Source organism: Branchiostoma belcheri, unplaced genomic scaffold (assembly GCF_001625305.1).
Source record: "Branchiostoma belcheri isolate BF01 breed outbred unplaced genomic scaffold, Haploidv18h27 scaffold524, whole genome shotgun sequence".
In the NCBI taxonomy this organism is placed as follows: domain Eukaryota; kingdom Metazoa; phylum Chordata; class Leptocardii; order Amphioxiformes; family Branchiostomatidae; genus Branchiostoma; species Branchiostoma belcheri.
In genome coordinates, this window is record NW_017804159.1 from 6,174 (window position 1) to 34,024 (window position 27,851).

A 27,851-nucleotide genomic window follows, 5' to 3' on the forward strand; every position below is an offset into this window, starting at 1 on the left:
AGACTGCGTCCGTTACGTTACATCCGGTTGTCGTGTCTCAGCACTGCGTGGTAGGAGTTCCGCAGGAGAGCGTAGGGGAAACAGGACTCCAACAGGTCCATGGTCAGGAACGGGGACTCCCTCACAATCTGAAGGAATCAAGAGAAGGAAAAAACACAGAGCAGGAAACAATTAACACTCAAAAATCACACACAGATGCCAGCCTCCATGAATAGTTTAATCAGGTTGGTAAGACACTGAGTAAAGAGACTCTTTTTACACAACCAAGTCTTTTATTCAGCCGTAGATATGTAAATATTGTACATTTGGGAATGCAGCAGCGACACCTGTGCTGCAGTGCAATGTGAACCAGTCAGAATTGCCCTGAGGAAGGTGACAGACAGTCACTGAAACTTCGGCTGAATAAAAGACTAAAGTCTTGGTTGTTTACAAAGAGTCTCTTTACTCAGATGCCAGTCTCTCTTGATGACACGAGTACTGTAACATATACACAATCTATAACTACAAACAAGGCAGAATGAAGCTATGAGCTACAAAATGGCATGCAAGAGTCGTACTACACGTACAAGAATCTCTACTGTCTACAACTCAATCATAGGGACAGTGTTATGGGACAAACCACAAAGGAACAATGATTTGTGTCAATACTAGATAAAACTCGCATACAGTGCAATTCAGCCAATATTGAGAAAGAATTGTTGCCAAAGCTGTGATATTTTTTTTTTCCTTTAAAATTTTGGCCATATCATTCTTTTGTGGTTTGTCCTCTTTAGAAAGCAATTACAGAGAGCAGGAATGATGCTGGCAATAAACCTCAACAGATGGACAAGACAGATTTTGTTAACATTTTAGTCACAAGAATCATGCCTGCTCTACTGCAGTGAGCAAGGGTGTCACTAGGGGGCTCTACACACATTCATGCAGGAGTAAAGTCAGTAGTAGTAGCTGCAGTACCAGAATGCCGTATCAGCACCTAGGTTTCAAGACCTAATAAGTAAGATAAGAAAAGGGCACAAAGCAGTAAGAAACACTAGCTGTACAGAAGCCAGCACTTAATTCTACAGAGTAGCTACAGAGTGAAAAGGAGCAGAGGTGGGTTGCTTACCATGTGGGCAGAACACACTGAGGAATTAGAATATCAGGAAAGGAAAGCCAAGAAGGAAACAAAAATGGCTGCACCTGGTCCAGAAGCAGGTAGACTGACTCGCGGGACCGCAGGGCCAACTTGTCGGTTTCCTGTCCCAACTTCAGCAGGCTGGAGGAGGCCAGCTGTGATGGTGACAAACAAATTTTAAAGACATTACATCAACAAGAGTAAACCTGTGTACAGTCCCCCAAAAGGCCTAGGAAAATAAAATGTTGTGTTTCCTGTTTCAGTTCTGAAAAAAATTAGGGTCGGTAGGTAGGGATTATCTTTTTTTTTCTTTATTTTTAGACTTTAGTGATATCTACATGTATATATAGGGGTCCAACTTACAGTTTAACAAAGTAAAACTTGCATGAGGACACTTTTATTTTCAATGTACAATGAAAATGAGAATGAAAACCAATTGTACAACATGTTATCACTCAGGTGTCAGATCATGGAGCTAGAAAAGGTTGATCAGCTCATCCCTTGCAGGGGTCCACCAAAAAAAAAGTCTAGGGTCAGCAGGTACTTGTACAGACATGTACAGTATGTACATGTACATGAACAGAGTATCCTTTGCACTTACAATAGGTAGCAAACATGTCAAGACAAGAAACACATTTGTACATGTACATGTGATGGTGGGACTTACAGCCAGGAACTCTTTCAGCCTTTCCTCAATGGTCACCCTGCCTTTCCCATATATAGTAAACATGGCTGCAGCAATACTGTTAACAGCCTTGGCCAGGCAGTGGATGTTGTTTGTATGTCCTAGAAGAGGTAAACAAACAAAACATGAACAAAAACAAGGCAATCATGCAAATTGCATATAACATAAAAAAGCACCCTTTGAAGCATTCCCATCTTGAGTTCAGGTTTGGATTTAAACACAGCAATTGAGCCAACTTGGAAAATACAACACTACAGTAAAATTATGGTATGCTTCGATATTGCAAAATGATGTATATAACTTATTTCATGTAACTGTAAATTAAAGAACAATTGTTAAAGAATAAAAAATTAAAGAACTTTGAATGCAGGTACATTTTAGTGTATGCCTGTTCACCATGGATTCTGTTTCTACATGACATTGTATATAAAGTTATCATCTTAAAACAAACATAAATTATATTACTGTATATCCAATGCATCAAACAGAAAAAAAGTTATTGCCCTATTGACCTGTGATTCTTTTTTTATCATGAAAGTTCATCTGTGTTGATAGTAATCATAGTAAAATGTTGAACTTTACTCAAACACGCAATTGTACAGGGATCAAATTTTCAGCGACCACTGTCGCCTTCATCAGGATAATTAATGACCAATCACTTCACAACTTTTTTCTATTTAACCCAAATTCCCTACCTTCCAGGTCTGCTCTGAAGGAAGACTGGGAGTCTAGTGACAGCATCGGTAAGGAGACTGCAATGAACACCATCAGCAGACAGGCTATCTTGTAGTCCTCATCTGGATTCTCTGTAAAGGTAGTGTCCCAGTCACAAAATAGTTTCAAATCGAACAATAGCCCTGTTAGTGTTAAAATGATGTACATCATACAAGGTACAAAGGACAAGGACTGTGGCACAGAACAGAAGACAAATGAGACCATGACGGGAAATACAATCACGTAATAGCCAGGTTACCAAACCTATTTTAGCTGCAGAGTCTCTTTCGCTTTGCATAGAGGACAAAAAAGACTTGGCAGCTAAAATAGGTCTGGTAACCAGGTTTTGAGGGGAAAAAACTGTCAGTTTGCAGATATACATGTACCCAATGAAAACTTTGCTTCAATTCACAAGATGCACTTGCAGTTGAGTAATAATTCAAAGATAACCTTAGAATTCATTTGACTCAGCAGACAACTACAACTTCAAAATCCTAATCAGAGAGCACAGTGTGACGCTCACAACGATGTGGCAACCAAACGGCATGATAGAGATGAAAAAAAGGTGACACTAAAAAATGTGCAACAAAAAAACAGTCAGTGTGGCCCAACCTGCCCAAATCTGTCGTCTCATATGAAACGGTTGTGGAAGAAAGTATTCAGCACCGGCACCTGTAAGGTTTCCAAGATGACCAAAACACACAGAGAAAAACTCCTCCATGTAGGCTTATATATAAGCAAAGGTGAACAGGGGGTAACAATTTGATTAAGATTACAGATAGATTAGTAGAATTAGTAAGTTAAACACAGATTAAAGGAATGCATTTGCCTACATGGAGGACAAGCTAAAAAAAAATGAGGTAAAACAAAAAAGACATGGGTGGGAAGTGACACAATGTAGATGTATGATCTGATTTAAAAATGAAAGGTTGGGTTAGTGTGCTTGTTATTTGAAGCATATTAAACACATATCAACTATCAATTGATGAAAAATAAAGTTTGCCAGGTGTGACAAAAGAGTAGAAAATTCCAACTATAAAAGAAAAAAAGCGACAACCCAATACACATGTTTTTTCTTAAGTGCTTGCTTACCAGATTTCTGTACTCTGAGAGCAGCACACAATGCTGGGTCCACGTCACAAGGGAGGCCAGCTGCCGATGCCATCTCATTCACTATCTCAACACGAACCTGGAACAAACAAGAAAAAAATATTACATGCAACTGTAATGATAACCATTAATTGTAACACTGAAGCATGGCTAAAAAGGGCAAAGGTACAATGTAGTTTCTGGCAGTTTTGGGGCCTTGAGGTAACACACTGTGTCTAGGGCAAAGATAGGAAGGTGGAGCCCATCCCTCTCCTTCCACTGCCTTTTACCTCCCCAACCAAAGCCGGGTACCCATTTTACACCTGGGTGGAGTCATGTAAAAAGCTATTCCAAAGGACACAACTTCTAGCCAGGGATTGAAATCACAACCTTTCGATCTCCTGTCCACTAGCCAAGCCACTTTAAGCCATTCAATGACACAAAATACAGAGCCAACAGATGATTGGGAAGAAGAGAATGTACACTGACCATGTTGTTCTCAGGTGTCTCAGGGAAGTGTTTCTGGAAGTCGATGATGGAGCTCATCAGGAATGGGATGCGTTTCTTCAGCACCTGTGGGAATTCCAGAACACAAATTGATGATGAGCGCCACTCAAAACGAGAAGGAACAACTAGTATGCAGTACATGCTAATATTTACTCCTAGATGTTACATTAAAACTCTCAATCAGGAAAACAAAAGCAAGTACAAATGTATTTAAGTTCTTTTACTGCTTACATACATGTACATGTATGGGAAATACATATAGAAATGAGTCTTACATCATTCAGAGCATCTTGAGCCAGTGTCTTGAAGGAAAGGATGACTCCAACAATAGTGACTCTCTTCAGCACGTTGTCAACATCTAGAGGGGGACAGACATTAGGTACATTTCATATGGGGATAACTGTAATTTCATATTTTCAGTTTAGCCATTTGCCTTAGAACTGGCCTGAACTCGGAAATATTGTGTACTAAAAAATCAAGTTTGAATACCTATATTTCAGTTACATTGGTATTTCATGGAGGATTTAGAAAGGAGAAGAGTTACCTCTGAGTCTGTTGAAGTGCTCTGCCATCAATGCTGGCTTGTCAAAGTGGGTCCTCAAGGTGGTCAACACAACCTTGTTCTGAGTCACCAGTTTCTGTCATACAGATACATTAAATGATGATGAGACAATGAGTCCAAAACACAGATCACAGAGATGACTTTACATGACTTGAAATACCACCTGCATATGCAGGTTAGTGTAAAATTGGAGCTGTGTAGGTATTTCTGATGTCTACCTGCACCTAACCTGCACTGGTCCATGTACTGGGTATTTGCAGGTTAGTGTAGGTAAAATTGGAGCTGTGCAGGTATTTTTGATGTCTACCTGCACCTAACCTGCACTGGTCCATGTACTAGGTTTATATACTATAGGCAAATGTACACAGTAGGTGTATGTGGATTTTTATTTGCTGAATTAACTTTTACCACCTACATGTATGAAGTATAAAAGAAATAATGGCAATGGCTCTGAACTGTTCTTTAATATGATCCATATTTTCAAAATTCTTAGTGGGCAATTAAAATTTGTCTTGTGCATGAAATTTTCAGTGTTACATGCACCAGTGCAGGTATGTAGAAAAATGATTTTGAGTCCTATTTGTTAATTATAGTTTCAAATCTAGATTCAAGTACATGTAAAATGTTCACCTTGAGTTCTGCCACCTGGCTGGAGATGTGCCACATCAAACTCTCATTCAGGAACTTCATTCCATAAGGCCCCAACAGTTCAGCAAGGGATCGCAGTTCTGCAAACAGTGATGCATTATTGTTCCTTGATCCATATTATCTAAAAGTAAACTTTGTTTTCTTTTCACTGACGAAGATTGCTGGATAGCATTTGAAACATCTTAAATTCTGTCTTCTTTGTATTGATTAAGTCAAGATTTGATAGTGTTGTACAATATAGTCTGATAATATAATACATATTCTATTCTCACCACTGATATCTGGGAACTCCTCAGCATTTACGGCCACTTGATTGGGATCCACACCGACATTGACAAAGGCATGTCTGTTGGGTGAGAACATGATCTGTCCTGTACTCACTCTTCTCAGCAATACCTCCAAGTACCTGGGCAGGGAGTTAACATCATGAAACATCCAGCAAACAAACTATTGTATCCATAACCAAATAATTAGTTATGTTATTTTATGAACAGGGAACATGCCTGTCCTTGGTGCTGAACGGCAACCATAAACAGGGAAACAGAACAGAAAGACAGATAAACAGAAAAACAGGCCTGTCCTTGGTACTGAACAACCATAAACAGGGAAATAGGCCTGTCCTTGGTGCTGAATAGCAACCATAAACAGGGAAACATTCCTGTCCTTGGTACTGAACAGCAACCATAAACAGGGAAACATGCCTGCCCTTGGTGCTGAACAACAACCATAAACAGGGAAACATGCCTGCCCTTGGTGCTGAACAACAACCATAAACAGGGAAACATGCCTGTCCTTGGTATTTTGTACACTAAGACCCAGTGACTGACCAGTTAGTGTAGAGAGCTGTGATGGTCTTGTCTCCATGGCTGTCCTGGGGCTGAGTCTGTTGGAGTAACACGTTGTTGAACACCCTGGTGATGTCTAGGTGAACTGCAGGGGTGAAAAATCAAGGTTAAAATGAATGAACACGTGAGTTAAGGAGTGCAATACAACTTGTAATTGTGAAATCATATTACAAATTTCTGGCAAAAGGTATGCCGTAAAAATCAACCACTCTACAAACAATGTACAGTGTATGTTAAACAAGATGGAAATTCTTTGACATGTACAATGTACATGTACATGTAATACTATACAATGCACATAACAATTAAAATCATAAATTCTTGAAAATGTGGAGCATTTCTGAGTCACGATTTAGTTCTTGTAATTTTTTCTGGGCATGCAGTGCCTTTCTGTATTGCAGAATATTACCTACCATAATTCTCTATGGTCTGCAGTACCCCCATGTAGGCCTCCACACTGTTGAGTAGTTCTGAAGGCTTGGCAATCTCCCCAGAGTCAGGGTTGTACATCACCATCCCTACAAGGGCTCTGAAACACGGCAAACAAAATTAACCAATCTTGGTAAGATAGTGTATTAACAGTTTTACTTTAACATGCTGAGGAAATATCATCATATACATTGTATCCTTGAAATACAATATGTAAATATCATCCACTTTCTGTTGGCTTTTTACGTTTACCTTCATGAAAGGAAAACTTTGTTTTTACTTTGTTTCTTCTTCTTCTCCAAACAAAGAAGGTCAATGATGGCTGTCACCATAGTAACTGGTGCTGTAGCAGACACCCTGTGGTGTTGGGATTAGGATTACATTATGTAGCAAGTGGCAGGACAGAGTTGCGGGGGCTGGTCACCATATACATGAATGTGTTTCAGCAAGAATAAACAGAGCAATGGTTTGTTGGGCTAAACCTGTGTGAAGGTAAACATTTGCATTTTCTTTGCAAAAATGTTACCTTTCTAGTTGACTATTTTGTTTCTAATGAAGTTTATCCTTACTTTGTGAACCTGGACTCCAAGTGTTGAGTCAGGTACTCCCTGGGAGCGAAGGTGTGTTCCCACACCTGGATGGACGGGGTGTAGTTGATGGCAGAACACAGCTCTGTCAGCATCAGGTACAGCTTGTCCATGCTGGGAAAAAACTGCACTGTTAACAAGTAGGTCCATAGGACATACAGTGTAGTTTAAAATGTGGCAGATCCAAACATTACTTGACTCTATGTGCTACCGCTATGACAATTATCTGCGCATGTATAACTTTACTTCATAAGTTTGTCATACATTATACATGTATACTCTTGATTGGACAAAATATTTTCTACCAGAAGCGCATGTCATTTTCTTTTGACTTTGATTTCATGCTCAAAATGAGGTCGTATTTGCAAATATAAGGATACCATTCCAACTGTAGTTTCCAAATGTTATGTTGGAAAAATTTTGTCTGCAACAGACAAAATTCTAATGAAACATTGACCAAACATCCAACGAAAACTGGGGAAAATCTGGGTTTCGTGCAGGCACAGTATGTTCTGCTGACATGCTCAGTTTATAGATCTCTGCAAATCCCTTGAAATCCTGGGATGATTTGAAGTCAGTTCTCGCTAACCTTGTGACATCAGTGCGAGAGCGGCGCATGCTCTCCCTCCCAGGTTTGTCAGGTTCCTGCGGGAGCTTCTTGGCTTTGTTCTGGTTTCTCTTCCTCTCAATGGCAATACTGATGGTCTTGGCAGCATTCTTGGGCAACAGCTGGGAATAAAACAAAATGAAGTATAGAATCCAGTCATTCTTTAGTATTGCTGGGCAAGACAGTGATGATTGTTGCTAGTTTACTACAGCATCTACATTGTATCTTTGCATCTGATTCTTTCAACTGAGATTCGACATATAGGGAGCAAAGAAATCAGGAGTACCAGTTCTTCCTATGACAACAAACGTTAGCAACCCCTTGATAAAATATCACAAGCTGCAAGTTATGTACAAAATACAATGTGAAAGCTTCATCACCAGTCCTGGTTTGCCATGTTTTTAATGCTTAATATGGGTAAAATACTCTTCTGGCTACCGGTATATATGTCACAGAGGAGATTGGAATCTTAAGTCCCTTTTGAGATATGTTTAATGTACTGTTTTACCTGGTCCCCAAGCTTGCACTGTTCATCACAGATAGAGGTGATGATGTTCTTGGCCTCCTTTGCCATCTCATCCAGGAAGAAGTTGGCCTGTGACAGGCTACGGTCCCCAATATGGTGTCGCTACAAATTCACGGAAAGCTTCAAGTTAAATTGTCACACATACTTTCTTCTATGCTTAATGTGACATGATGTGCAGTTGTACATGTAGTTGTTGGATATGAATGCATGCACATGCAGAGGTCCTTGGGTCAGAAGATCAATCCTTCTTGTAGTTCTTGTACCTTTAAGATAATGTCATGCTCTAAAACTGATCTAACAAAGTACATCTCTCTCCTTGCCAAATATTTCTAAAGCTCCTACATTCAATTTGACATACAAGACCTGTATATCTTAATCTGTTGTACATGTAATTATTTTTTCATGCCTTGAAACTACTGTATCACTACAGTTTGGATGTTGTGCACCTTGGATGGAGTTTCACAGAAACTTGTACCCTGACTTTTTCTTTCTCTTGTTGAGCCCCCACTGGTTCTCAACTGTGTGTGGTTCAGTCATATTTAAATGGTTAATAAACAGTCTTTAGCACTGGCTTACAAAATCCATTCTACCCTCCGGGGCAAACTCTGTGTCTTTTCACATCCATATGTACATTTTGTGATGAGTACGGTCAACATTACATTCCTCATTTCAGCTCATCTGTAGGATCCCACATCCTGCAACACTGCAGCATGCAGACATGAAGCCACAACGAGAACATGCACTAGGAAAAGATGCATTTGCTTGGGGGACTCTTGGCTTGTCCGATGCTCATAACCATCATAACAATGATGTACGCAACAAGCAACAAGAGTGCCAGCCTTCCAATCACTTCATACGCTGCCCATGCCTTTAACACATACAGCAGAATTCGGCCAGAATGACAAAAAATACAGAGCATCTCTGCTGCTGCCACGAGCCAGTACTACCAAGCTTGTACATAAGAAATATGAATGCATACATTTTGCTTGTATGACAGCATTGGTTTCTGAAAGGCACATCACAAAAGATTAGTGAAAAGTTTGGTGGCAGTTCAGTAGGGAGACACAAAATGCTGAGGCAAATCATAGGGAATGGCCAGGGGGAAAAATGTCAGCTGCACCTATCAGTGCAAAACCTTGGGGCAAACCAATAGCAAAACTTAGGGGGTAGTCATCTACATATTTTCATTGAAATACTAACTGCTACGAGACTTCTTTTGATATAACTGTATCAGAAACTTGACTGTGACATTCTAAAAAAATGAAAATGAGATCAAACAAATAAAACACAAATTTGAGCTGTGAAATCCACAAAAGCAAAAAAATAAAAAAGATAGAAGGCTTCAGCAAGAAGCATTTATGAAAAGTAAAGTGACAGGCAAATTAAAATTCCAAGTAATCAATGAGGAAAGAAGAAGATGGAGCTGAAAGATAGGGTTGGCAGCAGTCAAACTAATTCCAGCCCGACCCTGAAGGGTTTGCATTGATAGGTTCACTCAGAAGGGAAGGGATGATATAAGTAAGGACCCCACCACTACCTCCTCTGGACAGATCTCGTGGGTGCAGTTCATGAAGTGGGAACAGATGAGTGGGAAGCTGATGGAGTAGCGCATCTGGGACGGTGTCTCCAGGCACCACTGGAAGTACTGCTCAAACAGACGGCCATAGAAACTGGGGGGAGGGAAAACAACAATCAAACTAGAAACTTTCAAGGTAACACTTGCAAGCGCAAAGCATAAGGCATAATGCATATGGTCTGCTCTGACTGTTAATTCTTACTCAAACACATTCATACATATAGGGTGACAGGAGTTAAAATCCCTCCTGCTATAAAATTGCAACATGATGTAACCCACCACTAGTTACCATGGTGACAAAAGTCTGGTTCAGGTCATTGACCTTTGTTTGTTTGGAGAAGAAGAAGAGGAAGAAACTGAGCAAAAACAACACATTTTCCTTCGGTAAACATAACTATGTACTGTGTATGTATTTTTTATTGCATACAATAATGTCTCTGTCTCTGATGAAGGATAGTAGATGCTATCTGAAATGTCTGACTGCTTAGATAATTCTGCTTGCTTGATTTTGTTCTACCTGGATGTCTTCTCTTCATCAACAAAAGTATGTATGTGTGTAGCATAAAAGTTGGAGCTGTTTTGCCATGATATAGTAAACAGCAGGAACAACTGAAGGTTTGATTTTTACCAGAAGGTGGAGAGGTCAGATGTCTCCTTAGCCATCTCATCCAGACTGTCCACCATGTATGTGTGGAACGTGATGGTGTTCATGAGTCGTGCTAGGTCAGGGTTCTCTCTCAAAACCAGCTGGGCTCGACTAACACTGGTGTAGGCCTGGCAGAGATGGTAGAAGTACACAGTTAGAACTAATGTTACTCAAACTGATGGTGTTCATGAGCCATGCTAGATCAGGGTTCTCTCTCAGAACCAGCTGGGTTCGACTCACACTGGTGTAGGCCTGGCAGAGATGGTAGAAGTACACAGTTAGAACTAATGTTACTCAAACTGATGGTGTTCATGAGCCATGCTAGATCAGGGTTCTCTCTCAGAACCAGCTGGGCTCGACTTACACTGGTGTAGGCCTGGCAGAGATGGCACAAGTACACACTCAGTTAGAACGAATAAATGTTAATTATGTTGTTGAGCTGTGCTACATGTAGGTTAGGGTTCTGAACATTCAAACTAACTGGGCCCAACTTGGGAAAGTTATAGGCCTGACAGGCTTAGAGAACAAGTACAACAAAGTTGTGCAATAATTACAGTAAATACAAGTTAGACTTGACGTTCTTTTAATGCATTCTCATCACATTGCAAATAAAATATTTCTGACTTGGTTAGCTATTAGCTCTAGGGAGTAAGCTGTTACTTTAGATGTATAACTGTCAATGGAGCAAATAACGCATGTACATGTATACACGTTATGTTCACAGTAGCAAAAGTTCACGGTCTGAGAAAAATGGACATGTTCACGGAACTACATATTCACGGTGGTGACAGGTGCAGGAAAAGAAAGTCCATGAATTATTTTAACGGTAATGACAAGTTCACAGTACAGAAGTGACAGTGTAAATGGAGAACATAACTGTTACAGTACAATGAAAAAATCAGGAATCACAGTATTCATACATTTGAAATTCAGGAAAACAAATTGACTAAAATGAAGTACCTGTAGTCTGAACCAGTCCAGCCTCATCCCTCGGAAGTCAAATATCTCCCCCTCCTCAACTGGAACATACAAAAACACAATATCATTCTGGGATTTAGCCAATAGGCACCATTACTTTGTTTTCTCTTTTACTCTTCTCCGGGACTGAGTTCAAAATGGATAAACACGTTTGCCAGGTCATACCAGATTTTACACAATCATCTACTTCAAACTCCAATTGTACACGTTGAAGAGGAGTCATGTTGTTTAGAGATGGTACATGTATGTAAGCATGTAGGTCCTACATGTAAATAAAGGACAGGGAAGTACTGATTTGATGTTCAAAACTCACAAAGAAGAGTTGTCCCTATGATAATGAAGCAAGGAGAAAGAGTGGTGGTGTCAGATGTAAACATAGCCTAAATATTACCTACTATGTGCAACTTGCCACAGTCTTATAAACTTATACACACCCATTTTTATTGCATAATCAGAACAAAAGTATTTCTCATATTCTAACAATGCAACCTTTGAAAAACAGATAATGATAGTCCACAGACTTGCTTAAAAAAAAAGCAATAAAAAATGGCTTCAGTTGCATTATACAAAACAATATTCTATCACCCTATCCCAAATTGTTTGCAGCATACATGTAGCGCTATATGTAAATCATGCATTTGTATATCATTTCTGATGAATCGGAATCAGATGTAAATATATACAGGGTTCTCACCAGGATTTTTTCACAGCGTAGGGGTCAGGTATAGAAGGGCAACTTTCTGTGGCGCGAGTCACGCACCGAGTCCCCAAAACATGGGCCTGATATTCTCCCCCAAAAATTTTGTAACTCATATCAACCACTTAAGACACTATTTATTGTTTATTGGGGGACAGATTTTGTTTTCCCATTGTTATAGCTTCATTCTTAAGTTATATTTTCATTTTTTTAAAGATTAATGAAGCTTCTGCCCCCCAAAACCACCCCTACGCTGGTTGAAACACAGTGTAGGGGGCTAAATCACAGCGTAGGGGGTCAAAATCACAGCGTAGGGGGCCCCTACGCTCAAACAGCCTAGTGAGAATTATGATATATATTATATACCTTGTTTGACAGACAGGCCATTCATAGTGTTGACAAAAGATGACATGATGATAGACTCATCCTCTGGACACACCGACAGATTCTGGAAGGTAGAAACAACGCAAACAATGCAGAGGCCGACATGGCAGCTAATACTGGTGCAGTGCTGGGAATATAATGTTGGCAGAACGTACTGTGCCTGCATGAAACCCATAATGTATCATGCATAACACTTCAGCAGAATGTTTCGTCTAAGGTTGCATATTTATTTCGGATGGCATCCTGTCCATAGTTTTCAAATGTTGTGTTGGAAAAGATATTGTCTTCAATGGGCAAAATTCTGGTGCAACATTGACCAAACATCCAACAAATATTCTATAAAAAAACTGGGTTTTGCACAGGCATATAGTATGTTCTGTCAATGTGCTGTACAGTCTAACCTTACTAGGACAAACTTACAAGAACAAGGGGTCACACAGGCACTATGGATGAGTTTCTCCAGTCTGTCATACCAGATATGTAATTGCTAGCAATCTTGCAATGCAGTAATTTAACACTGTCAAAACAGTTCTATATTAATTTTACATTCAAAACGTCTTTGGTGCAATTTTTTTTTCTTTAGGCCATGTTGATTTGATTATATGGATGACATCCTCTGGGAACCCCAAAACTGATGCGCGCGTGCGAATAAAAAAAAGTTTTGCAAAAAAAAAAAGTTGCTTTCACTATGAAATCTACGTGGTCATGAAGGTTGAACAAATGGCACAGAATATGTTATGGTGAATAATCTACTCTTCGAATTCATTTCTTTACATTTTGTCTTTTTTTCCTTTGATTTTGGCATTCTATGACATTGGTATCATTTCTAAATGTTTTCCTTGCAACTTATGGTATATTTTTGCTCATTTAGCAACTGTTTTGCATGATTTACAGTATGGTTGAAAACTTTTTTTTTTGGAAATGGCCGAAAATTCATGCGCGCGCGGATGTCATCCATATAATCAAATCAACATGGCCTTAAGTAAAAAGTAAAAAGCCAAGAACAGTACTCGTAAAATGTCCTTAACATACAGTATCACTTTCGACCAAACATGCACACTTCAAAAGAATGGTCTCAGTTCCACAATGCCTGTATACCACCTGGGGGTAAGATTAGTACTTAGATACTTGTATAGAACTGGTTAAAGGGTTAGTAGTTTAACAGGGAGGGGGTCACAAATACACCACTCAGTACCATAGGGCTCAATAGTAACAGCAAGTTTGAATACAAAAGCTAGGGGGAATCAGGGGGAGAGGGGGTACTATATTTTCATCATTTCATGGATGCTTCTTTTGACAAGTTTTTTTGAGACACACAAAAAAAAGTGTGACAACCTGTCATAAAGTATGATTTCTTTCCAGAAATAAAAAAAGATTGGCGAAGTCGGTGCCAAGGAGAATGGTGAAGAAACCAAACTCGGCAGGTGGAGGTTATTTCTGGTGGGGGGAACGACAAAACTCGGTGATAGACTGGCTTACCCAGTCCTCCTGACACGTGGGGTTTCGTTTGCTGTTGAAACTTTCTCTCGCACGCAAGCGAGGCTTGCGAAGGCCGCAGGAAAACACAACAAGAGAAATTTTGGTTACCAGAAGAGTGACACGCTCATGTGTGGGGGGGGTGGAGCATATACAACATCAGGGTAAACTGCCTGGTCTTTTTTTTGTCTGTTCTCAGAATCAAAATTCTTCCAGTTCATCCACTGTATATATCAAAACCTCCTGTGTTGAAAAATGTTTTTAAAAAAACAGGGCTTCAATACAAAATTAAATGTCAATATTTTAGCAAGCAGCTGATTATGTCATGTTTTGATAAGCGAAAATGGCAGCCAAATTATAAACATGCCATAGCTAGTACCATCTGTGCTCACAACATTAACATATGCATGATTTGTTACGAACTGAATTTTCCTATTAACTGTACATTCAATAATGTTAATCTTGCATCACATTAGAACAAAAAGGTACCGGCATAAAACTACTACTAAACTGTATTCACAAAACTACAGTCGCATACTTTTGTACAAGCAGACTTCAATCTTTGACAGCATTTTCCTACAGTACTACGACAAGACACTGAACGTGATTCTACAAGTCTCTAAAGAGTAACTCTACTAGCATTTAGTAACACTAAATAGCATGCAGACAAAAGTGTCAAAACTCAAGAAGCAGATTTCACAAGTTAGGTCTACCTGGTGCAATCCGTTCTTTGGTGGGGAGAGCATTACAAGAGAGGAAAGAGAAGTCCACAAGAAAAATTTCAACCACCTCTAAATGCCAAAAAGATCCTAAAAGCCTTACATGTGATGGAGTTAGATATAGGAGAGGCAGAGCTGAGCAGCTGAGATGCGCTTGGAATTTGAAATGCACTTGGAAAGTGAACGTTGACTCAGAGTGGAGGATAGGATGGGGGGTTAAGGCAGGAAACAGACAATATTCTACAGTTTTCTGTACTACAGTGAGAAAATGACCATGCTACTGTGATGAAAGATGCATTAAACTACACTGAGAAGTGGTATACAAGCAAAGGTGGGGAGAAGACAAGTATACTAGAGGTATATAATTATAGGGATGTGTTTTGAACAGACACTAGTAAGGAGGATGGAGGAAGGAAGGAATTATGAGATGATGTGAATTATTACAGCAGAAATGCATAACACAACAATGTTAGATTCATATCTATGACACAATACATGTAACTATTACACATCTAGACAGGCAATGTAACAAGCTTGCTAGGCAATGTTATGTATAAAGATAGGCTATTAGAAGGATTATTTCAGGGTGCTGTATGTGCATAGATGTAGATCATACTCGACTACTAAAATCCAAATAGAAACATACAAAAGCCTTTCATGCAACTGAATGACTCTGTACATATGAGCATGCAATTTCTACATGTACTTTACACATTTGTNCAAAAGTGTCAAAACTCAAGCAGATTTCACAAGTTAGGTCTACCTGGTGCAATCCGTTCTTTGGTGGGGAGAGCATTACAAGAGAGGAAAGAGAAGTCCACAAGAAAAATTTCAACCACCTCTAAATGCCAAAAAGATCCTAAAAGCCTTAAATGTGATGGAGTTAGATATAGGAGAGGCAGAGCTGAGCAGTTGAGATGCGCTTGGAATTTGAAATGCACTTGGAAAGTGAACGTTGACTCAGAGTGGAGGATAGGATGGGGGGTTAAGGCAGGAAACAGACAATATTCTACAGTTTTCTGTACTACAGTGAGAAAATGACCATGCTACTGTGATGAAAGATGCATTAAACTACACTGAGAAGTGGTATACAAGCAAAGGTGGGGAGAAGACAAGTATACTAGAGGTATATAATTATAGGGATGTGTTTTGAACAGACACTAGTAAGGAGGATGGAGGAAGGAAGGAATTATGAGATGATGTGAATTATTACAGCAGAAATGCATAACACAACAATGTTAGATTCATATCTATGACACAATACATGTAACTATTACACATCTAGACAGGCAATGTAACAAGCTTGCTAGGCAATGTTATGTATAAAGATAGGCTATTAGAAGGATTATTTCAGGGTGCTGTATGTGCATAGATGTAGATCATACTCGACTACTAAAATCCAAATAGAAACATACAAAAGCCTTTCATGCAACTGAATGACTCTGTACATATGAGCATGCAATTTCTACATGTACTTTACACATTTGTATAAATGTAGTCATGCTTGATAATTTTTCATGCAAAACAACTCATAACATGGTGACAGAATTTTAGAGCTAATTTTGCACAACCAGGAAATTTGGGAAACAACTTAGAATCATGGACAGGTTTTTCCCATTATCTGAAACAAGCGACTTGTGAAAGTTTGGCCATGTTACAAGTTGTACTGCCGGCATGCAGAGGACTCATAGTACTACCTGGAACCTACCTGGACTAGGTTGTTGAGCACGATGGAGTCAAACCCGTTCAGGTACTGTACGTAGTACCGCTGCATGACCTGGTTGTACTTCCGCAAAAGTCCCCGCAACTCTTCCATGTAGTACAGCAACTCTGGCAGTTGTCTGGTGAGGCAAAAAATGGTAAAAGATGGTGGGTTGTTAATCGACTGTGTCCAGGGTAAGATATTGGAAGGCAGACTCTATCCCTTTCCTTTTACATCCTAAACCAAAGTCAGGCACCCATTTTATACCAGGGTGGAGTGAGGAAAGCTGTGTACCCCAAGGCTTGCCGGGCCAAGGACACGTCTTGCTAGGAATACCGGGGATCGAACCCATAACCTCTTGGTCTCGTATCCGTTAGCCTAATATCCCCATTTAGCCATTTGACACCTCCAAAGTAATGAAGACAATGGAAAATATATGATCATGCATTTTGTTTTGCCATCACATTGTAAGACCATGGAAGAAGAACTGAAAATCAGGTCAAAGTCACTATGAAGAAAGCAAAGACGAAATCTACCAACCTGTCTTCATAATCCACAGGGTTGGGCCGCTTGTTGAGTTTGGGCGCAGGGTTTTCTGAGTGTCTCAGTAGCCAGAGTACCTCGTCTCGAGCAAACGACAGACCCATAAACACAAACAAAGCCTGAAGAAAAGTAAACAACAACATTTCAAATCTTTCGAAATATTGCCATTTTTAGACACTAGTCTAACAGTTCATAGTTGCCTTAGAAAGGGGTCTGCATGGGGGGTCCCGACAACACTCTATGCTAAATTTTGAGAGCCGGCTATGTATTAAGCTATAGTAGCAATTACGCTTTAAGGTAAATTCCAAGTGGCTAGGGCGCATTATGTAGAATTAAAACGCGAATTACGCTCTACGCAAAATGCGCCAATTACGCTTTACGTTGAATTAAAACGGTTCGTGTACGCTCTTATTAAGAGAAGTAGAATTAAGTAGAATTAAAACTGCCAATTACGCTCTGCGGAAAAGGGCATGCCGCCCCTTTAGAATAACATTATAAACCAGAAGACACTACAGATAAATGAGTGGTATGATCTTAAGCATAATTAAGGCACACGAGACACTATACACGGCCATAACACCAGACCTAGAGTTCTACCATCATCTTTCCAGATGGAAGGATGTCTACTAGTCTTGAGTTAAGTGTCTGTAGGAGCTGTACCTTGGGCCCCAGTAAACCAGGCTGGTCAGCCAGAATCATCACTAGCTCCTTCAGAGCTGTACGCAGGAATGCTCTTCTCTCTCGGTGAAACGGACCCCTGCACAACAAAATCAGTTCAACTATTTGTAAAACAACAGTACTATTTGGGCTGATTTTGCGGTAGCATACAATGTATGTGTCTCATGCCATTCTTTGTTTCTGCTTCTTTACTTAAAACCTTCTTCAGCACAGTTAGAAATGTTTTTAATGGCTACATAAAAATCTAACATGTTAGCAAGTTGTGTCCAATCTATATAACTTTGGATACAAATACCTGGTCACTTACGCGTTAACAACAGCATAATTGGCACACTCCTTTGTTTCAGTTACACGCTTGCCGTACCTGAAAATGAATACAATATACATTATAAAACAAATGTCACAGCAATTATTGAGAAGACATAATACAGATCACGTGAGGAACAATTGCACAACTAGTAAACAAACAGCCTTTAGATACATGTAGATACTGACAGCAATACTACTGAGGAAGAAATTTTACAGGATGGAAGAAAAAACATCACAAGTTGACGTACATTGATTGATCTATGTGAGTATTACATGACAGCAATTAAACTACAAAAGAAGGGAGGCATACATACCCCTTGATCCCCTCGAACACCCCCTCCACAGTCTTGTGAATGTACAGCACCTCGTCGCGGAACAGCGTGATGACGTAGTTCCCGGACAGCGCCAGTCGCCACAGCTGAACAGCAGAGTCTGACTGGGTCAGCTGTCCATGGCATAGCAAGAATCCAACTGGGGAACAGCAATATTGTCAAGGTCGTACAGTATTTTGATGAACAATCGAGCTGTCCTAGGCAACAGCTACATGTACTCATTGTTTTTTTTTTATTCATTGTAAAATTTTTCTCATACATCTGATTACTAGTAAGAAAAAAGGGAAAAGTAGTTTTGCAAACTTTTGCTCAAGATTATTACTTGAGAGAATGTCTACATGACTGTTAGATCTCCTATCATTGTACTTCCACATTTGGCCTCTAGGTGGCACTGATTTACTGCTTGAAACTACCCTATACTAGAAGAAATATACATTTGTAGTTCCCTTTCTTGACTATACTTACAGATGATCCATTTCTCCATGGTCTCCACTGACAGGTACTCACAGGGCATCTTTAAGGCACAAAGAAATGTCTTACATTAATATACAACACAAGGAAATGACATTGTGAGGCCAGCAGTCACGACAACAGTTACAAAAAACATCCATCAGGTTTGCTAGGATCAGCAAACAGAACAGAACAGATTTCAACACTACTTGTGGACCAAAAATGACAAGTATTCCAGCTCGAAATGATACTTCATGGCATATGTATCTTGTATTAACACTTTTCAAGATGTTAACACCTCGTAAAACATAGATAGAACTTACTACAGACAGAGATCAAATGCAGGATTCTGAAAAAAAACTGCCAATCCCCTTTCACCAGGGTATGATTTCCTTCCCAACCAAAATTTTACTTGCCAAAATTTGTGTTTTTTTTTTTTTTGTACAGCCCTTGTGTATATAAAACTGGCAGATTACACAAAGGTTTGTCTTACCGTCTCACTCTGTGCAGGGTTGAGCATCTGTCCTGGAGCGCTGACCAGACTCAGCATCTGGGCCTGTCTCCACTGTTCAGCAGGCAGGTTCCGCCGAGGGTACACTTGGTGTAGGGACAACAGGGCACAGGCCACCAGCTGATATACAACAACAACACAACATAGTACAACACTTCAGTATACAGCAAGGCATACCTAATATACAACAAATAATAACTGTTTTAATATTGAACAGCAAAGTTCTTTGATCACAACCATTTATTTTTTTACGAGCCAACGTTTCGATGACCGTCTGTCATCTTCATCAGGGCAATTCTGACTGGTTTGCTGTGCACTGATGCTAGCTGTTAATTGGTGCATAGTGCACTAAAGGTGTTACATAGTTCACAGGTTCACAGTGTATGGCCTATGTATGTCACAATTGCACTACGTTTGGAAATGCATTAACAGTAAAAACTAGCTTAAGTGCACCGTGAATCAAGTAACAGTGCACTGTGAACCATGTAACACTTTTAATGCACTATGCACCAAGTAACATCTAGCATCAGTGCACAGTAAACCAGTCAGAATTGCCTTGATGAAGATGACAGACGGTCATCAAAGAACTTTGCTATTCATGTTATGAGGATGTTCACCTTGCTGTGAGGTGTGAATTCCTCCTGTAACTTCTTCAATGGCTGTTCATAGTCCAGGATCATCTGGCCTAAACGGGCAAAGTTCTGATCCCTGAGAAAAAAGGGAAAAAAATCTTATGTTATGGCCTTATACAAGACTATCATTACATTGTTTGTGATGAAAGCAACAAAAAGATCTTTCTAATTTGGAGAGTAACAGTTCAGTAACAATAGTCAAATTTGTCCTTTATTTCATCAAGATCTATCTTTTCTACTTTCTCCTATTGCACTTATCAAATACATGTATTATCACAATTCAAGCATACTTAATTTATTGAGTTATACTGTTCATATGCAGAAACACACACATAAACATACACAAACAGACCCTAAAACATATTAACTTCTTTGTGAAGGCACTGTCAGAAGATAGTGCAGCTTGTACACTGTATCACAGAGAACACTGTGTATCAGTCCAACTCACACTTTGCCATGTGTCAGGTCATGTGCATAGTTGTACAGTCCCAGCACTGCCTTCCTGTCATCTATCCGCGCCAGTAGGAGCATCAGAGACACGTACGAGATGATCAGGTCCAGGTAACCCTTTGTAAGGTCATAGTTGGTCGTCTATACATGGTGAAAAAGAAATTAAATTAGTTAGGTAGAAGTTTTAGTTGAAGAAAGCAACAAATGTTGAATTCAGATTACATGTTAATACATGTATACCTAAATTTCTATGCCTTCATACTAACACTTGTAATTGAAGTGAAATTGTACATATTTCTGCAAAAGTAATTCGTCGAGGACTACTCACAATGTCAAAATGAACATTACAGGCATCCATTGTTGTGAGCAGCTCACTGACATGGTCCTGTAAAAAAATACATGTACAATCTGGGTTCTGATATTACAATGAGATACAATTTATGCAATTCTTTTGTCTTTGTGTCTAAGATGTGACTGCTCCTTTACCATGCATGGCATAGTAATGTTCTATGAACTTCCTAATAAGTACAGTGTATGATTTTTTAGTATGATTACTACTTCCTAAATTCTGATGAATGGTACAGGTAAAATTTGTATCATGCAGGTAAATTTTCAATGTTACTTGCACCAGTGCAGATATGCAGAGAATAGGATTTCAAGCCCTACGACAAGAATCAAGAGTGTGGAATCGTTATAAACACATCCATCAAAACCTTTTGGATAAAAGATAAGAAAACTACACAGAACTGCGTTGAAGCCAGTGGTGTAAATGTACCTTGAAGTCCATAACGTCCACGAAAGTGAAGTAGTAGAGTGAGAGCTGCTTCATGATCTCTCCCTTGATGTTGTTGACCTGCTGCAGCTGGGACTTTAGGGGAAAAGATCATATCAACAAGGTGAACCAAAACTTGTACAGTACAGTAGATAATGGTATTTTTACTTACTTCCACTTTATGTAAGAACTGAGTCATGCTGCTAATTACTAAATATGTTTAAGAGTCATGGTTTGCTCTATGTACATACAAAGTATATGGTAAACTAGATTTATACAATATAGACATTTATGATTTATACAATATACAATAACTAGATTTATACAATATAGAGTACATAATTCACTTAAGTTAAGAGAACATTTTATACTTGTTTGCTAAGCTATTTTAGACTGCAATGGCTTGCTACATATATGACCAAGAGACTTTCAAGTATGCATAATACTTTAGCCACTTTTAGGAGAACAAACCATGGAAATAATAGTACAACATGAAGATGTGCTATAAGTATAACTTTTAGCATGCCTCTAGCTAAACTGGAAAAAAGAAACAAAAAAGACAACGTTTCACAATGTAGAAGGACCCAATCTAAATACAATGTTCTTTTCTATGCTTCTGGACAGCAAAAAAATCTTTGACGGTTCCACCTTTCATCAAAGAGGAACAAACATAAAAGTGGAGATTCTGTCCCAGTAACTGCTTTGAGATGGGAAAGATTGTATACTTAGTGCATAATTGAGTGTGTTAACTTCTGCAAAAGATATAATCTTAAATAAGTGACAAACCAAATTGTTTAGTGCAATTATGGCAATTTGGAATTCCATGCAGATACTCTCAGTTGATTCTTTACAAAATTGAATTTACTTGTACTTTGATATCTAAATTGAGTGATCACAGAGATTGAAGTAAGCCTACAAAAGAAACACATACATTTGTAGCTGGTATAGAGGGTATACATGTATGCATGAACATTTCAGATAATGTAAAAAGTGGACTGACAGACAGCTTATGTTATTTTACATATATTATGTATACATTCTCTGTTTCAATCTCAAATTTTTCAGCTACAATCTCACTTCTTGTTTATTGAACCATAAGTAAGCAATATTCATTTCCATCCAAGTATGTTTCCTTCTAACAAAAAGTTATGGTAACCATTTTATCAGAGTATCATATACAAGGATGAACAGTGACATATAAACCATGACTTCTTCTCATAAGAAATGTAAAAATTAGTACAAAAAACATTAGGAAGATTGAGTTGAAAGATGAAAAGAATGCAAGAATGAAGGAGAGAGAAATACATGTATAGAAGACAGAGTAATTAGGTGTGTGAGAGATACCATAGTAAGTGTGCATTATGATCTACATGTATATACCATTAAATGCTGTGCTTAATGTGCTAGCCACTATCTCACACAACGGTATTCAACAGAATACTTAGCATCCGACCAAAAGTTACCAAGAAAAAAAATGGTTTTCAAAAAAAAAAAAACATAAAGGCCTGACCACACCAAAGTGCAGTGCAACAGTGCATACATCTCTCCAGAGCAAAAAGACGACTCAACTGACCTGCACAAAAGGCATTGTCCACTGCACATGCAAGGATAAGATATGGCAAAAAAATTGTCATGGTTAAAAAAGCGTACGGTTATATCTAAGTCTACAGCTCTTAGTGGCAGTTACATCAGAATTGGATTAAATGAGCAAAATTGCAGGCACGTGGGTAATTGAAATTAGGACACAAAAGGGTCCAGGGGTGAAAAACGAAGGGAAAAAAACAAAAACTGGTGGATTCTCTGGGTGAGGATGACTATACATAATGTGGTAGGGTAAATTATGGATTAATTTAAGCAACAAGAGAATTGAGCAAAATACTTACAAATAAAAACCTCTGGAAAATAACAAGATTGCAATTGGCATGAAAGAGAGCAAAAAAAAATCTCCACCACAGCAAAAAATACAGTCTTTTAAGAATGATGGCTCTCATTGTACGTACAAATACCACAGATGAATGAAAGGCAAAACTTTCCAGAAAAAAAATATATACAAGTGTTCATAGAACCTTACCTGAACAAACTCAAACATGCCGAAAAAAGCCAAGAAAAAGTCAACATTTCTAAGGATACTAACTTATAAATATGAATATACAAGTGTAATAATATAAGTGCAATGCTTTTTGTGCCAAAAGATTATCATTATGGGAGATCAGAATTCAGATACTACTTGCAACTTAGGCATATGTGATAGAGGATCATAGAGGGAAAGTTGGCACAGGGAAGGACAGGACTAGAGGATAGGATCTAGTCTAGTGAGGGAGGGAAGATGATACATACAATGTACATATACATGTATATAGAATACTTGATACCTACATACATGTACATGTCAAATACATGTATAAAATTTATCTATCATGACTTAAAGTAAGGGATACATGTAGATGCGCCTTACAGTACTCAGGCTACTAATAGATAATTATCTATATGATTCTATCACAATATGATGATTGGTACATTTGTAAGTAGATAAATTGAAAATACAGCCAAATTATTACCTGGAATGAAAAGCTAGCATTGATGCATAGATCGCATACAACATTCATATTGTTCGACTACTAATACATGTACACATGTACGTGTATGTACAAGCATTTCAGGTCTGGCAGATGGATTCAGCTATTCTATCATGAGAGTGGCATGCAAAAATTGCTCTTCAACTGATCATAGATAAGACACTGGCCTTGTTAAACCTAGCCTGGGAGAAATCTTATCATTTTACCCGGAAATAATCAGGATTTAGGATTTATGATAATTTTATAACGGAATTCTGTTTCATATATTATATTTACGAATGAACCGTTCTTACATAGTTGTTCTTGGAGTCGACATGTGGGAACTTCCTGACAATGAACTTGATGGCTCCCTCCAGGTTCTTGTCTGAGAGGAAGGCAGGTTTGGACTTCACATCTCCACAGGCCTGCAGATTAGATGGGGGAAATATGTTATAACTTGTTATAACAATTTTGTTATCAGTAACACACTGGCTTTTCACATGGCATTACTAGTACATGGACCATGCTGCATTAGGCACGTTGGTAGAATGTACTGCGCCTGTGCAGAACCCTGGCTTTTCGCGGTTTTCTCTGTATTTTTGGTCAACATTGCAACAGAATTTTGCCTGTTGCAGACAAAATATTTTCTGACTCTGAACATTTGGAAACTATAGACAGGATGTTAACCTTATATGTGCAAATATGACCTTGTAATAAAAATATGAGACATTCTGCCGAAGTGCTATATACAATACATCACGGATTTTGCTCAGGTACAGTACATCCTACCGACGCGCTGAGAACATGTACGCATAACGTACTGCGCCTGTGTAAAACCCGTTATGTATTTTGCATAGTATGTCTCATTTTAACATTGAGCGAACATGCAATGATTCAAACGAAAACTGCAAAAAATCTGTGATCACTCAAAATCAAATGTACATTATGTAGACTTGCTCAGTGTTGAAGCTCCTTGCTGCAATCCACTTACTGTAATTCACTTTATGTTCACGGTAGCAAAATTTCACGGTCTGAGAAAAATGGACGTGTTCACGGAACTATATGTTCACGGTGGTGACAGGTGTAGGAAAAAGAAAGTCCAGGAATTATTTGTTAACTGTAATGATAAGTTCACTGTACAGAAGCAACAGTGAAAACCAGGGTTCTCCCCAGACGATGGAACAAGGGCGCTGCGCCCTGATACTCCTAGCTCAGCGCCCTCATACTCATTTTCAAATCTAGGGTGTTGCATCCCGATTTTTCTACAAAATTTCGCTAAAATTCGATAAAATTTCCTGATTTCGGGGCTTAGTGGCGTCTATTTTCCCGCCGGCATTGTCTCTGAAAACTTGTGAATGGGGCGATAATCGAGTAAACAATGAGTATTTCGCACGACGCTACTGAGAGAATCGCTGTCATTGGTGGAACATCGGGCGCCCCGCTAGCGTTTTGAAGTCGTGTAAAGAAAGCTAATTGTCTGATTTCTTTGTAAACCAAAGCCCTCGACCCTGATAATAAGTTTAAAAATAAAAGCCGATACGTTTACGAACTTATAAACCGTAGAAAATTCCCTACCGTACCGCGACATTATGAAGCATGTGGCGGCCGCGAAATTCGTTGACGCGACAGAAAAATGTCTGGTTCATGATAGCGGTATTCCCATTAAAATAACGTATACGATTTATTTTTCCCCTGCTGTCGGTTTGTAAGTCCCGAAACGTTAAAAAAAAGCTGAATTTTGCCCACAAACCCGGACGGGGGACGGCCTGTACCTATCGGCGTAGCACATGGCGGCCGCACCGCAAGGCTTCTGCCAAAAATCGGCAACGCGACAAAAATGCATGGTCCATTTTAGCGATATTTACCATAAAAATAACGTATGTGGTTTATTTCTCCCATGGTATGAGTTTTAAGGTCTCAAAACCTCTAAAAAAGCAGAAATTTGCCGACGAAAACGGACGGGCAAGGCATGGGGAGGGCGCTGTTGAGTTGACGCCTGCATGACCCCCAAAAGGTCGAAGGTCATAGGGCACGTCCATTGCGCAATCACCTTAATTCGCCGATTTAGCTAATTTTAGGGCGTTTGAAAATTGATACAATCACATTATCGACTTGTAGACAAGCAAAGGGATAGAAACCAATAAAATGTTGTGCAGATTAATATTTTTTTCTTCAGATTTCTTTTTTTTTTCTTCTTTTTTTTTAAATTCAAAAGTATTTTCTTGAATGTGTAACTTTGTTAGTCCTAAACATGAGACCGATTATTTAATGTTAGAGAAGTGAAATTTTGTTTTGATGGTACTCTTGATGGTACTTTGATAATTATAAGGGACTTGTTTACAACTTGGTGATAACATAAGGATTAGCATTAGGATAAGGTTTTGTCCCAGCTTCTCTACATTTTCCCATAATTGCTTGCCTCAAGTTCCAAGTGGAAAATGTATGACTTAATGTCATATTCTGTTTCAATTGTCGAACTTGAAGGCACCGTTGGCCCCCGGTTAGGGGTCAGAGCGTGGAACCTATGCCCAATTTTTCCTGTATGTTAACATTTTTTTCTGGCAGTTCAAAACCTGAAGTTGCAGGAAATGGCTTCCATTTGTATTTAGATAAAGAAAAATGCTTCAGCTTCCCCCCTCTGGAGGGGGGGCCATGTCTCTCAAATCCTGGGGAGAACCCTGCTATAGTGAAGACTGTTCTAGTAGTAGTGTATACAAGTGCTGCACTGCTTGGTGCAGAACTACAAATAAAGGAGATGTATCCTCTTGTGACTTCTATAAGATGCTGTTACCTGTCTTGTTATAATGTTACACATTTACCGGCAAATAAATGCATAATGACAACCACATACAAATTGAGTTTCCAATTATAGTAATAAGCTAGAAGAGTCCCAACACCTTGATCTTGAAGTTAAATCATGGTTAAATGTGCCATTTCTTTTCTTTCAACTTGGTGTTGGAGTCTCTTAAGCTATTATGTGTAAGTTGTATATTTAGGAAAGACAGAAGGCTGAAATTGCAGGAAATGGCCTCCATTTCTATTTATAACAGTCAAAATGCTATAGCTTCCTCCTCCGGAGGAAGCTATAACTATAGCATCGCTTAGTGTGTGCTCGGTAAGTTTCCTCCCTCATACTAAAATTTTCTGGGGAGAACCCTGGTGAAAACAGTGAACTTATCAGTACAGTGAACAAATCAGGAATTACAGTACCCATTAACACCTGGTCTCCAGGATTCAAATGACAATAGTCCATAATTTATCACAAAATTTGACAGTGAACCTTACAAACATACAAATGTCCCTAACTCACACAACTACATGTATGAATGTATTTGAAATGACACAATACATGATAATTTGAGGGCATTCAAGGGAAGAAGAAAAAATTTTGAACTTATAACGTTACAGCGTAACAGCTATTTATTCAAATCACTGAGGTTGTATACAACCTTGGACCTAATTCAAATGCAGCATAAATTATTTTATAGATACACTGAGAAGACATTGGGCATATTGGGGGAGGGGCAAGGCAGATTGGGGAAGTCATAAACAGCTAAGATCTTTTAATGTTTACTTTTAGGAACAGCTAATTTTGAAAATGAAATTAACTGGAAAATTTATCATAATCACACATGTCCGTGATCATATATCCTTTGTTCTATAGTATAGGCACCGTTTTTGTTTTGCTATGGTCAAGTACCTAAAAACCACATCCATGTTACTAAAGGTAGGAACTGTAAATGTTAGGTTCTTTCTAAAAAGTGTCAAAAGACCACAAAAATCGTCTAATTTCCCCCAAAACGAGCCCGTCTGACAAGTCGGTCCCCCTGAAAATTCCCCCGAGAGAGCCTCACCTTTTTGATGTTGTATATCCTCGTCAGCATGCCCATGGCCCGATCGTTCAGCACCGTCAGCTTCTCCGCCAGCTTCTGCTGGCTGGGGATGAGCTGCCCCGTCCGAGACATCTTGTGTTTTTGAGCTAAAATGTGTAGAAATGGGTCACATTTGGCGGAGGAAACAAAAACACAGGAAGGAAAGGGCTGGGCCACTTCCTGATACCGAGGCTGTCGCAATGCATTCTGGGAACGTTAGGGTTAGAGGTCAGATGCACCTGTCGACCTAAAATGT

At 39.1% G+C, this 27,851-nt stretch overlaps 1 protein-coding gene across 8 annotated transcripts; it reads right to left on the minus strand.

The window, feature by feature from the left end:
* Nucleotides 1-27,788, minus strand: LOC109480849 (nck-associated protein 1-like). 8 transcript variants are annotated; one of them, XM_019783169.1, is made up of 36 exons: nt 27,578-27,788; nt 24,038-24,148; nt 22,742-22,762; nt 21,172-21,264; nt 20,725-20,781; nt 20,395-20,537; nt 19,932-20,022; nt 19,297-19,434; nt 18,819-18,867; nt 18,336-18,492; nt 18,020-18,076; nt 17,695-17,791; nt 17,032-17,153; nt 16,498-16,630; nt 15,553-15,567; nt 14,074-14,136; nt 12,577-12,658; nt 11,496-11,554; nt 10,518-10,663; nt 9,851-9,983; nt 9,293-9,319; nt 8,296-8,415; nt 7,770-7,909; nt 7,163-7,294; nt 6,578-6,693; nt 6,147-6,249; nt 5,592-5,725; nt 5,302-5,399; nt 4,654-4,747; nt 4,385-4,467; nt 4,092-4,175; nt 3,606-3,702; nt 2,495-2,605; nt 1,782-1,900; nt 1,180-1,269; nt 1-128 (listed from the first exon to the last, which is right to left on the minus strand). In XM_019783169.1, the coding sequence occupies exons 1-36, from the start codon at nt 27,686-27,688 to the stop codon at nt 18-20; spliced, it is 3,537 nt and encodes a 1,178-aa protein (XP_019638728.1). In that variant the 5' UTR covers nt 27,689-27,788; the 3' UTR covers nt 1-17. The 8 variants fall into 8 exon arrangements, with proteins under 8 accessions (XP_019638728.1, XP_019638729.1, XP_019638731.1 ...); XM_019783170.1 differs by lacking the exon at nt 22,742-22,762; XM_019783172.1 differs by lacking the exon at nt 9,293-9,319.
* Between the last annotated feature and the right edge of the window lie 63 nt (nt 27,789-27,851).